The 13,972-nt window shown below is 40.4% G+C and overlaps 1 protein-coding gene across 1 annotated transcript in view; it reads right to left on the reverse strand.

The window, feature by feature from the left end:
* Positions 1–507: 507 nt before the first annotated feature.
* The window catches only part of umodl1 (uromodulin-like 1), a 33,432-nt gene continuing 19,967 nt past the window's right edge, over positions 508–13,972 (reverse strand). Inside the window, exons 9-22 of the mRNA XM_019895096.1 lie at positions 13,803–13,966; positions 12,135–12,275; positions 11,558–11,791; positions 11,213–11,470; positions 9,438–9,550; positions 9,137–9,356; positions 7,975–8,112; positions 6,760–7,292; positions 6,236–6,727; positions 5,974–6,134; positions 4,684–4,920; positions 2,230–2,386; positions 2,062–2,146; positions 508–1,589 (exon numbers count right to left, since the gene is read on the reverse strand). Of these exons, the coding sequence (XP_019750655.1) occupies positions 1,402–1,589; positions 2,062–2,146; positions 2,230–2,386; positions 4,684–4,920; positions 5,974–6,134; positions 6,236–6,727; positions 6,760–7,292; positions 7,975–8,112; positions 9,137–9,356; positions 9,438–9,550; positions 11,213–11,470; positions 11,558–11,791; positions 12,135–12,275; positions 13,803–13,966 (3,121 nt within the window). The 3' untranslated portion in view covers positions 508–1,401. The remainder of the gene's footprint in view (positions 1,590–2,061; positions 2,147–2,229; positions 2,387–4,683; positions 4,921–5,973; positions 6,135–6,235; positions 6,728–6,759; positions 7,293–7,974; positions 8,113–9,136; positions 9,357–9,437; positions 9,551–11,212; positions 11,471–11,557; positions 11,792–12,134; positions 12,276–13,802; positions 13,967–13,972) is intronic.

Here is a 13,972-nt window from a genome sequence, read left to right on the forward strand (position 1 = left end):
TGTTTTTATTTTAAGCTATAATAGGTAAACATGAAAACATTTACAGCACTATGCATACAAAATCTCTGCTATGACAGATGTAAAATGTTTCATCTGTTATAAAAACTGTGTATAAGAATGAATTTATGTGTATAATAAGAATCAGGACTTTGATTCTTAAAAATCATATGCATCCATTTGTTTAGGAGCGTGGGAAGCTGGAGCTTATTTCAGCTGACTCCAGCCACTTGAACTGGTTGAGAAAAATGACTCATCACATTCACAGTCATAGTGCAAACTGAAGCCACACTGCCTGGATGGATGTCAAAAAGGAAATCGAAACATTTCTCCAGGGAATTCCGGTATACGACGAAATTCAGCTTTTTCGGGCACCGACACAAAGTGATTCCAGGACAGTATATTGTTTAATTATCATAATTTAACCGAGCCTTTAGATTATGTTTTGTTTTGTTTTGTTTTTACACATTGATCAACATTATAAAGAGTTGGACAGAGATTTTTTTAAAAAAATCCAAGCAGTCTAAAAATAAATCGATCAACATTGTGAACAGAGAAACAATAACTGTCATGAAATTGGAAACTGACTGTTTTTATTTTAAGCTATAATAGGTAAACATGAAAACATTTACAGCACTATGCATACAAAATCTCTGCTATGACAGATGTAAAATGTTTCATCTGTTATAAAAACTGTGTATAAGAATGAATTTATGTGTATAATAAGAATCAGGACTTTGATTCTTAAAAATCATATGCATCCATTTGTTTAGGAGCGTGGGAAGCTGGAGCTTATTTCAGCTGACTCCAGCCACTTGAACTGGTTGAGAAAAATGACTCATCACATTCACAGTCATAGTGCAAACTGAAGCCACACTGCCTGGATGGATGTCAAAAAATGTGAACCAATGACTGTAAAAATATACTGCTCCAAAAAATAAAGGGAACACTCAAACAGCACTATGTAATTCCCAAGTGTTCCCATTTATTTGGTGGGGGGTGGGGGGGAGCAGTTTATTACTTATATCTTTGTGGAAGGGTACTACATAGTTGTTTTTGCTTTTAAATGAAATATGAATTAAATCCGTATTTATTTCTCCATTTTTGACCACTCTTAATTGAAGTAGTCTACCGTCAGTGTTTCATAACGCAGGTGGAATCCTTGATCCTTGAGACCCCCAAAAGTCTGTATAGACATGTATAGACTGACCACTACTTTAGAAAACGATTATATTTATCAAATTGTAACATGACGACGGTTCAACAAATGTATGTTGGCATGTTTCCAACTCTAAAAGTCTAATTAGGAAATATGACATAGTGCAAAGGCTTTGCAAATTCAATCAAGAACAGAAGTTATCAGGGAAACAAACTACTAATGTGCAAATCTTGTAACGCGGAGACTTAAGCGTTGAACTCAATATCGGTGATGTTCAGTGGCTTGGATTTGGGATTGAAGTTATAATGTCCAATGCGATTCCTTTGATAGTAGAAGAGACAAGCAGAGCCAATGACGAAGAAGAGCACCACAGCAACTCCAAGGAAGGACAGTCCGATCAGTTGGAGTCTGTCATTTTCACTCTCCGGGGGCACTTATTCGGCAATTCAAAATGAAATGAAACAGAAAACAAGACATCACGTCAGCAGACAGTTGTTATTTCAAAGGATTGCCAAAGTATGAGAGGACTGCATAATCATCCCTGAGTGCCTCCAAGTCACACTTTCAAGACCACATCACTTCAATTCACTTAAAGAGGCACAATGGAATTAATTTTAACACCATTTCCATCGCTGTTGCCCTCAATGGAGAAATGGGTCAGGTTTTAATACTTCTTTCCAGTGAAGTTCACATAAAAATATATCACATCTGTTTGAGTGAGAGAGTGTAGACGTGTCTACATTGTCTCTGGTCTTATTTTCGGATACAGCATATATATGTTGAAATATCTTCCGTGTTTAACCCTTTGAGGGACAGCGGTTACTACAGTGGACAGGGTTAAAAGCTATCCTTTTGTCCGTTAATCTTGATTCAAACCTGTTGTACAGCAGTTGCCCAGCACTCACCTTCTTCCGATTTAAGCAGAGGCCCAGTCGAACCGAATGCTCTTCCAATGGTGTTGGAAGACCAAGCTGTTCTTCGCACACAGTCCTAAATAAAAAGAACAAGCAAATGTGTTTTAAAGGAAAAAAAAAAAGGGGGCGGGGTTGAACTATGAATGCAGTCACGCTCACGGGCACGCAGATATCAGATCCGATCTGCAAACAGATCTGCACGTGGCAGTGCAGATAGATCAAATTGACGTCGACAAAGGAGAATATCTGCACAGACACACGAGATGTGCTGGAATTTCCATTCATCAACACATCAGTGTACATGTTGAGGGCACATCTGTAGGGCACAGACATGAGCATGTTGAAAATATGTCCCGAGACTCTGATTTAGGGGTAAACCTCACATCACACAAAGGAGGGTTTTAGTCATAGTACGACTGACTGAAACATTCATAAAAATACAAAAGTGGAATATTTTAGGAATGTAAACAAGTCAGTCTACCAAGACTTGCCTTCCTGGTAAACACCGAACTGACTCATGCGTGACATCTTAGCTATCCTATAGAAACACTTTTTAGTAGTTTGCATTGCGTTCCAAATGATGATGCAAACAATATTTTTCTGCGATTGTCCTTAATAGTCAATGCAAATGACACTCAGCATAATTATTTTCAAGTCATCAACCTTTCAAGTGCCCGAAAACTGCTGAGGTAGGATCCAGCATGCCCGCGACCCTCGTGAGGATGAAACGGTTTGGATAATGGTTGGATGGCGTATCTATGGTTCCCAGAATACTTTGCATGGTGCAATGCAATTAATTAATAAAGTTATAAAGATGTTAATCCTTGTCATATGTGTTTGTGTTACGAGAAGTTGAAGGTGTCATATTTACTACACTTGTGTTTGATTTGTGTTGTATTATGCCTATAGTTTTGTTTTATATAATCCCCCCCACCCCCCAACAAACCATGACTTTAGGTCGTGTGTAAAATAGTAGTATTCAAGTCAATTGCTTGTACCACTGGAACGGCTCATCTGAGCATTGCCAGTACGAATTAAGGAATTATAATGTTTTAATTCATATATTATCAGAAAGCTCCTTTCAGCAATTTTCATCAAATGTATTTAGGCTAGCAATGTTAGCTGGAGTTATGAGCAAGATTTATGAGACCTGTGTTACTTGGGGCGGCCCGGTAGTCCAGTGGTTAATGTGTGGACCTCACAGTGAACAGGTTGTGGGTTCGATCCCGGCTTCGGCCTCCCTGTGTGGAGTTTGCATGTTCTCCCTGAGCTTATGTGGGTTTTCTCCGGGTACTCCAGTTTCCTCCCACATTCCAAAAACATGCAGAGCAGGCTGATTGAGCACTCAAAATTGCCCCTAAGTGTGAGTGTGAGCACGAATGGTTGTTCGTCTCTGTGTGCCCTGCGATTGGCTGGCAACCAGTTCAGGGTGTCCCCCGCCTACTGCCCAAAGACAGCTAGAATTGGATCAGGCACACCCCGTGACCCTTGTGAGGAGAAAGCGGATCAGAAAATGGATGGATGGGTGGACAGTGTTACTTGAGAATGTCTTAACATTGGCTATTTTTAATTGGTCAATCATTTTTATAATTTACAAAACCTTTCACGTGCTCTATTCTATCCAATTCTGAGAACTTGCTCCGGCCCACCGGCTGTACGTTTGATACCACTGTTTTAAATTCTGGAAAACCTTGGCTTTGAAGTTAATCATCCATTCATCCATCCATTTTCTGATCTGCTCATCCTCACAGGGGTCGCGGGGTGTGTTGGAGCCTATCCCAGCAATTTTCGGGCACTAGGTGGCTTACACCCTGAACTGGTTGCCAGCCAATTGCAGGGCAGACATAGACAAACAACCATTGGCGCTCACACTCACACCGAGGGACAATTTAGAGTGTTTCGTTAAACTGCCATGCATATTTTTTTGGAATGTGTTATGAAACCGGAGTACCCGGAGAAAACCCACGCAGGCCCAGGGATAACATGCAAACTCCACACAGGGAGGCCGCAGTTGGAATTGAACCTGGTACCTCTGCACTGTGAGGCCAACACGCTAACCACTGAACCGACGGGCCACCGTTAAGTTAATCAACAATAGACAAAAAGAAATTCTGGTAATTTATTCATCTTTACAGTGAAGGTGTTCCCGTGAACTGAGTGCAGTCTTAGTTTCTGATAGCCTACACCTTGTTTGACCAAGTTCTCCATTTGGGAACAGGAGCTAAGGCTACCGGTATTTATTTTTTTCTGTACTGTTTTCTTGCTCACCTTTCTCATAAGCCTCTGCACTCTTTGTGAACAAGTAGATGCTTGCTTGGTCGCAGCGTCACAGCTCTGCCACGAGTTGCCGTGGTAATGAAAGCCCATTTTAGACCAGGGGGCGAGTGAGCAGTGCCTCACTAGCGTAAGACAGAACCTCCCCTCAAAACCGATACGTGGATTGTTCGAAGTGGATATTTCTGTGCTATGCTTATTCATTGCTAGTATGTGTATTAAGAATGTATATTAAGACACATGGAAACTGCTTAAAATAGTGGGTGAAAATGCATAATAAAGGTGAGATCAACTTCAATGACACACCCAAAAAAAAAACATTAGTGTTGTTGCGATTACCTGTTGTCCAGGAAGACAAAACGTTTGTTGTCCAGCGGATTTTGGGTGGGGGTAGCCCAGCACGAGTAGATCACGACTTTGATCTCTTCTGCTGAGGTATTCATGCTCACTTCTACTACTACAGCCTCCTCAGGGGATAAGCTATAGTTATAAGGTAGAGGAAAGGTACCGTTCAGCAGTTGTACTGTCACCTGGAACATCCCCGCACTTGTGATCACATCTTGGATCAATTCATATCTGGAACAATGACAGAAAAAAAAACATTTACTATATTACGCAAAATGAATGTCCATTCTACATGCATTGTTTGAAACAAGTTAATTATTTCATTATCGGTGGGAAGCTGAAACCGATCCCAGCTGTCTTTGGGCAAGAGACTAGGCACACCATAATCTGGAGGACTTCACCCATGAAGAAATAAGACAAAAGCTACAACTGTACTTCTTCATCTTTGAAGGAAATGCCACATTTACAGTACTGACAAGTCACACTGTCCGCAGAAAAAAAAAAAATTTTACTGTATTACGCAAAAAGAATGTTCATTCTACATGCATTGTTTGAAACAAGTTAATTATTTCATTATCGGTGGGAAGCTGAAACCGATCCCAGCTGTCTTTGGGCAAGAGACAAGGCACACCATAATCTGGAGGACTTTACCCATGAAGAAATAAGAGAAAAGCTACAACTGTACTTCTTCATCTTTGAAGGAAATGCTACATTTACAGTACTGACAAGTCACACTGTCAAAAGATTGTCCGCTTTCAAAAAGAAACTCATCGCATTGTATCCTCTTGAACTCAGTGAATCAAATTGAATCAAATCGTTCCACTTTAAAATATGCCGCCCTTGAATAGAATTTATTGAGAAACGTATCCAATATTTTTTTATTAGAAGTTCACAAGAGCAAAAATCTTGACACGAATTAAACCATCAAAATACTTTTTGATCACTTTGCAGTACTGTACTTCCAAAGCACAGGCCTTTATTGAGCTACGAGGGAAGTAAGGACGTACCCCATGGAGCCAAAATCAGCAGACATGAGCATACTCCTCGTGTAGGTACAGATTATGGGAACTTCCAGGCGCAATTTGGGTGCCTCCAGTGTTACCGCCCTTGAATAGAATGTATTGAGAAACGTATCCAGTCTTCTTTTATTAGAGTGTTGGTTAAGATCACAAGAGCAAAAATCTTGACATGAATTAAACCATCACAAGACTTTTTGATCACTTTGGAGTACTGTACTTCCAAAGCACAGGCCTTTATTGAGCTGCTAGGGAAGTAAGGACGTACCCCATGGAGCCAAAATTAGCAGACATGAGCATACTCCGCGTGTAGGTACATATTACAGGAACTTCCAGGCGCAATTTGGGTGCCTCCAGTGTTCCGTTGGATGACGTGTATGTGTCCATGGTGTTGAACAACATTGCAGAGGCCATGTAGTAGGACTCATTCTAAAATAACAAAAACAATGGTAGGGGTTATTAACATATTTAAAGCACTGTATAAGAGAGCACTAAAAACAAAGGGATTCAAATCATATATGATAACTCACTTGAGTAAAAATCGTGACACACTCGTTCCACTCCACGATCAGCTGAGCATGGCTAGCATTGAACCCGCTGACCCCGCACTCCTGATGGCCGAGGTGCAGAGTGTCCTCCCTGATGTTGTTCTTAACAAGAAACTCTCTCGCTATTGTCACTGTGATGCCTGTAACTTTGCAATCCACTGAAATATCACCAAGAATTGGAGACATCCTATGGGACGTATCATTGGACGTCAGGTCTAAATTAGGGACAGTGTGTTGAGTCCTGTAAGTTTTGGGTGGTGTTGTAGTTTCTGATGCATGAGGGGCTGTTTCAATGGTGCTGGTTATTGGTTGCAAAGTGCTCGTTGGCATTCTGGTGGAGATTGTTGCCACATTCGTGGGAGTTATTACTTCAGCAGAAGTGGATGTAGTCGGTGCAATGAATTTGGATGTAATTGCTGTTGTTGATATATTGGAAGTGGTTATTGGTACCTCAGTGGCAGTTGTTGGTACCATAGCGGTGGTTGTTGGTGAGCTTGTGGCGGTTGTATAGGGGCAGTGTGTTGAATCCTGGAAGTTGTGGGTGGTGTTGTAGTTTCTGATGCATGAGGGGTTGTTGCAATGGTGCTGGTTGTTGGTTGCAAAGTGCTTGTTGGCATTCTGGTGGAGATTGTTGCCACATTCGTGGGAGTTATTACTTCAGCAGAAGTGGATGTAGTCGGTGCAATGAATTTGGATGTAATTGTGGTCGTTGATATATTGGAAGTGGTTATTGGTACCACGGTGGCAGTTGTTGGTATCATAGCGGTGGTTGTTGGTAAGCTTGTGGTGGTTGTAGGTGGAGTGGTTGTAGTTGGTGCTACCAAGGTGGTTGTTTGTACCATGGTGGCAGTTTTTGCTGGGATAGAGAGGGATGTTGATGGGCTCGTGGTAGCTATTTCAGTAGAGGTGATTGTCTCGACGGTGGTCCCAATAATATACAGAGCTGGATACGTTGATGTTATTTTTTGAGGTAAAAGAGAAGTGCTGACTGAAGATAATGTGATAGGTGTTGATTGCAATGTTGTGGTTTCCATTGTAGCTGCACAAGAGAAAACATTGTAGTTAAAAAAAAGTGAATAGAAACATAAGCACCAATTATTGTACCGGTGTGTGTGGTTACTGGAGGCATGGAACGAACACACTATGCTTTTCCTCACTTCCTTTGTATTTGAACATGAAATGCGCACATTCAGATATTTGAATGATGAAATCTTTGATGATTATTGAATTGAAAAAGAAAATCAATGTAAAGTATGGACCATCCACCCATGCATCCATTTTCTGAGCCAGTTATCCTCACGATAGTTGCGGGCATGCTGTCTTTGGGCAGTAGGCGGGGGCACACCCTGAGTTGGTTGCCAGCCAATCCAGGGCACACAGAGACAAACAACCATTCACACTCACAATCACACCTAGACACAATTTAGCTATTCATGAACCTACAGCAATGCATGTTTTTTGGCATGTGGTGAAGAAACCAGATAATTAAAGCAAAAGGTAAATATCCACATTCTTTTATTATTTTCAGTGATAAAACATTCCAGGATAATGATTTGAATGGCTTGTACCAATACTATTCAAACCAAAAGTTCAGGTGTCATATTAGTCTCGTTTTCATGTTGACAGCCTTCAATTTTACAAGTGGATGTGTACTTTGTTTTGCCTACGGGTCCATAATTATCTTGTAGTGAATGCAGCAATACCACACTGTGAGACACTACCTTGACAGGTTCTCCCAGGCCTTTGTGGTTCTGTGTCCATAAATCCATCTAGACAGGAACATGTGTAGGAGCCCCAAGTGTTTGTACACATCGCCCACTGGGAACAATCATTTTCCCCGGGGACACATTCATCAAAATCTACAAGAACAAACAAACACGACACAATTTTCACTCATGGCTGAGAGTATCTTTCACATTTTATGTTCTATTACCTCTCTGAGCTCCTCCGCCCCGACGCACACGCCCGGTGCGTCAGGTCTGCGGACCAGACACTATTAGAGGTCCTGAGAACTAAGCGGAGGCTCAGAGGAGATCGAGCCCTTTCCGTTGCTGGTCCCTGTCTTGGGATGACCTCCAGCGTTCAGCGAGGCCCCTCGTTGTCCATCTTTAAAACTCATCTTAGAACTCATTTTTATTCTTTGGCTTGTGACTCAGCATGAGAGCTTATTTTTAGTTTTACTATTTTTGTGCTTTCTGCTGTCTTTGTTATTAATTTATTGTTTTGTTTGTTGTTGAAGGAATTCTTTTTTTTCCATGTACAGCACTTTGTATACAGCGGTGGTAGTTTTAAAATGCTCTATAAATACAGTTGAGTTGAGCTGAGTTGAGAAACAGTGGCTGCAGCACACTCAAGACATGGAAATTGTAAATTAGGCATCCAAAATGCTTAACTTTTGCAGTACAATTACTACAAAGTATAATGAAACTCCCCGCTTAATCTACTCTCTATTATGGAAATCTTAAAAGTAAGCTCAGACAGTTTGAAGCTATCAGTGACATAATGGTGTTAATCGACCTATATCGACCAACTCATCGTTCCCTATTGAAATGAAGGGAAATGCTATTGATCCGTTCCAGCATCCACCCCTATAAATAATTTTAAAAACCATTGTGATGTGTTTTTAATAAGGGAAGTACCACTTCATTAAATTTGCGCCTTTTAAAAAAAATAGCCATGACATGAACAAATAGTGTGTAAAAGAATCAAACAGTTTCTGTATCGTGATTAATTCATTCTGGCTCCCTCAGTGACTCCTAGCCTTTTCATTTTATTTTAAAGTGCACCATAGGCCAATACAATGTTGTGTTTTGTTACAGGTCAGACTTTGGACTTGCCTGCTTTAGGTATACTAGAACGCTGTCAGAATGTAAAGACACATACCAGTGATGCTTGTGTTGTTTTCATCCATTGTGTATATGGAGCTGTTCCTCAGTGAATCGAGTAGTGCTGTGGAGGTGTTTCTGATGTCCTGTTCTTGACCGGGGCTGAAGATCACGGTGAAGTCGACCACCACACTACCCGGGGAAAGGTTTCGGATCTCAATTCTTACCTGACCTGAATTAACCATCATCTTTAAATCTTGATCTAGAGATCGGTAGATCTGCAAGGAAACATTCCCACTGTCACAATGTTTGCTGTGACATCCACGTTCAGTTGGTCAATTGTACACATGATGCACTACCTCGTCCAAAATGCCCGCAGTGAGATTTTTGTAGGCCTGGCTGCTAGTGTTGTGCAAGTCATTGGTGAACGGGATGTTGGTTAGTCGAGTGCTGGCATCGAGAGTTTGAGCATCTACAAAGAAATGGTTGTCAGTTAATTTCATGATCGATTAATGGTGTTCCAATATTAACCCAGGTTAAAACCAAGTTCAAGGATAAAGAATAGGGGCACACATTTCAAAATCTTTACAGCCCAGTCCACTGCTCCCCACACCTTGATTTTGATGACAGACAGAAAAACACAAAATTAAAAAAAAAAATTAAAATAGAACTCCCTGTGTCTCCATGTTGTCAGCTTATTGCTTTTCAGAAGGCCAACATTTCTGCGTTTAAAATCCTTTTTGGTTGGTCATATGAAATATTCAAATTTTGTGAAATGCTGGAATTTTTGTGTGTGTGTCTCTCTGCCATAATCTTCAACACTGAAACAAATAAAGGCTTGAAATATTTAACTTTGCGTGTGGTCAACTAATATATACACACAAATTTCACTTTTTTAAAAACAAACTATCAAAATAAATGGACTTTCTTTGATATTCTATTTTTGGGGGGGGGGCACCTACCTGTACTTAGTAATGAATGTATTTACATAATTGATGGGTAGGCAGGCATTTAAGAGACCCTTGTATCCAATCAATTCAAGTCAATTTACCATAAAGTGCCAGTCAATCCAGATTTGACTACTTTCGTTTAGTATTATTGTGTTGGAGTCTCCATGTTGTCATCTTATTACTTTTCAGAAGGCCAACATTTCCGTGTTTAAAAACCTTTTTGGTTTGGTGAAATATTCAAATTTTGTGAAATGCTGGAATTTTTGTGTGTGTGTCTCTCTGCCATAATCTTCAACACTGAAACAAATAAAGGCTTGAAATATTTAACTTTGCGTGTGGTCAACTAATATATACACACAAATTTCACTTTTTTAAAAACAAACTATCAAAATAAATGGACTTTCTTTGATATTCTATTTTTGGGGGGGGGGCACCTACCTGTACTTAGTAATGAATGTATTTACATAATTGATGGGTAGGCAGGCATTTAAGAGACCCTTGTATCCAATCAATTCAAGTCAATTTACCATAAAGTGCCAGTCAATCCAGATTTGACTACTTTCGTTTAGTATTATTGTGTTGGAGTATACTGAAATAAAGTAAGCTAATTTAAAAAAAAAAGAAAAGAAAAAAAACTAGACATACTATCCCCCCATCCTCTAGACTCTGCCATAATCTTCAACACTGAAACAAATAAAGCCTTGAAATATTTAACTTTGTGTGTAGTCAACTAACATATGCACACAAATGTCACTTTTTTAAAACAAACTATCGAAATTAATGGACTTTCTTTGATATTCTATTTTTTTTGGGGGGGGGGGCACCTACCTGTACTTAGTAGTGAACGTTTTTACATAATTGATGGGTAGGCTGGCATTTAAGAGACCCTTGTATCCAATCAATTCAAGTCAATTTACCATAAAGTGCCAGTCAATCCAGATTTGACTACTTTCGTTTAGTATTATTGTGTTGGAGTATACTGAAATAAAGTAAGCTAATTTAAAAAAAAAAGAAAAGAAAAAAAACTAGACATACTATCCCCCCATCCTCTAGCAAAAAAAAAAAACAACAAAAAAAAACACATAGACACAATGATATTAGAGACCCTTGTAATCGTCAGACATTGGTCAACACCAAAACAAATCATATAATAAACAATTCAGGTTTGTATGAACGGTCCTCACCAGTTTTGACTGCAATATAAAGAATATCTCCATGGCTTTCATTTGTGTGGAGTTTAACAGTGACATTGTAGAGCACCCCCGGCTGCAGTTCCCTCAGTTCCGTCGTGGTCTGTTCAGTTGTCCACATACTAATAACCTCTGAGCCCTCACTAAGAACCACCAAGTAACTCTGGTTGGCTGAGATTAAGCTGGACCAGTACACACAAAAAGAAGTGCCAGTGATGTTGGCAGCCTGTAATCTGCTGATGCTGGGGGAAGCTGGAAAAGGGCAGAGAGTGAAAGAGAGCACAATTAAGACTCCTAAACCAGAGAATTGACAGAATGAGATAATAATATCTTTCATACACATCGAAGTTGTTGTCAGAGTCAGAGGCAGCCCATCGGTTGAGAAAGTAGGTCCGTACGTTGTACTTTGAAAGACGATGCTTGCGTTCAAAGGAGACATAGTCATGTTTTCAGCTAATTCGTTGAAGCTAACCACGGTGCTGTTGCGTTCAGTCTGAGGTGAGGTTATATTGATTGGGAAAGGGCAACATTGTGGGGCCTCTGTAGTGGCAGGCATGGGGATGGCATTTGGCACTAAAAAACAAGAATATAGTGAGTGATGAAGAATTACAACAATTAATGTAGACAAGAGGACAGTATGCAGTTATATACAGTATACAGTACCATACCATGCGAAAGTGATGCCACCTGACCATTTTCAAAATAATTTTGATTTTTTTTTATGACTAGCAGCAGCTCACCAGTAAGGACTTATGATGCCACAAATTCTAAATTTATTTCCACAAACCAGTGTTGGTGCATGAGCAACAACAACTTTAAATTCTTTTGCCAGTTTCCACAGTTTTGAGAAACATTGCTTTAACTAAAAAGTTGTTTCACTAAAAGTGTAGTCCGTAATAACCACGGTCATGCTAACCTGCACAATGAGTTCCGGGATTGCTGGGGTCAACATCAATATATCCTGCATGGCAGACGCACTGGTAGGAGCCCACCGTGTTGTTACATTGTGCCAGTGGAGAGCACTGATGGAGAGCAGGATGTGCACACTCATTTACATCTACAAAGATGAAGAGACAGACATGAAAGGGTAATACTGACAATTACAATAACATTGAAAGACACTGCGACCCGCAATATAGCTAAGACCAAAATTATTCACGCCCTAGCTAAATTTTATTTATTTGTTTTATTTTTGCCACCTTATCACAGGACACATTGAGACAACCATTCACAGGCACAGTTTATTGACAGTTTAGAACAGAGGTCGGCAACCTGCGGCTCAAGAGCCCAATGCGGCTCTTTAGCGCCACCCTAGTGGCTCCCTGCAGCGTTTTCAAAAATGTTTGAAAATTGAAAAAGATCGGGGACGGAAATATATTTTTTGTTTTAATGTGGTTTCTGTAAGAGGACAACAGACATGACACAAACATTCGTAACGTTTTCCTGTAAAAAATGTATAGAACACATATTAAATTTCAACATTTCTGTCAACGAGTATTTGCGTCATAGCCTGCGACACACGTTTCTATTAGCAGGGCAGGATGTAAGTCAGGAGGCTGTTGTAAAAAAATAAAATAAAATAAAACAGCGTCTCAGGTACAATTCACCGAGGGTGCTGGCAAAAAAATGGGAATCTGGAGGTCCGATCGAAGCATTTTTAAACAGTACACGTGAGCTACGAACGTTAACATGCTGCAAAAGTGTGTCCCATGCCTCGTTCATTTTAGGGGCCGTTATGGCTGTTGCTCATTATCGCATGCGTGTGTACGTGCGTGCGAATGCGCTCGGGTGTGCTAACGGGTCGATCGCGGGAGGTTGGTTGTCCGAAAAGTAGATCTTCGGTCAAAAAAGGTTGGGCACCCCTGCTCTCCAATTACACTGCAGGGGGAAAAAATATTTTAATCAAGAAGGCTCATTGTGTATTTGTAGCCAATTTAGTCATTTTGATAGTAGGCTAATATAGCTAATATCGATACATACAGCATGTGTTGCCTTCATTATAAGGCTTACATAAGGCTTTTATTTTTTTGCAACTCATAGATGTTTGTTTTTGGGCGGTTTTCCAATATGGCTCTTTCAACATTTTGGGTTGCCGACCCCTGGTTTAGAATCTTCACTTAACCCAACACCACCTGTACACATTTTGGAGCATGTTAGAGGAAACACAATCATTATTTTATAGACAAAAATGTCTAAATAACAAAGTCCTTCTATACTCTTTGAAACAGAAGCAAATGAATCGTCACCAAAATAACTTGATTTCCATTCTGGTATGTGTTTGTTGAGGTGGCTACTACTGCATTCATAATACGTATGGCTGTCTGACTTGTGAGCAATCTGTGTATGTGGGGGAGGGGGAATATGTGTGACTAACTCGGGTGTTATTTTCTGCCATCGCAGGAAACATCGCACAGAAGACGGTCGCTCGAATAGAAGCGGTGGGAGAAGGAAGCTGTGGTGCGACTGAGTCATTCTTTCCTGACCGCTATGTTCTGTACAAGTATCACACGCTACAAGAATGTCGCTTCTATGAAGGAACACAAGTCAAGTCATGAGTGGCCTTGCCTCTGCTTGTCCTCCTCACCTTCCACTGTCACGTCTGATACCTCCTGTACGTGTTTGAGAAGGAAATGCAGCTTTGATTTGATGTCGTGCAGTGAAAGAACAAAGCTGCATTCGAGCAGCAGCGACGTGCCAGTTCTGTACGGATGCACAGGCCTTGAGGCGAGGTAATAGAGTGAAAAATTAACAGAC

This window comes from Hippocampus comes, unplaced genomic scaffold (genome assembly GCF_001891065.2).
Source record: "Hippocampus comes isolate QL1 unplaced genomic scaffold, H_comes_QL1_v1.1 scaffold177, whole genome shotgun sequence".
NCBI classification, from domain to species: Eukaryota; Metazoa; Chordata; class Actinopteri; order Syngnathiformes; family Syngnathidae; genus Hippocampus; species Hippocampus comes.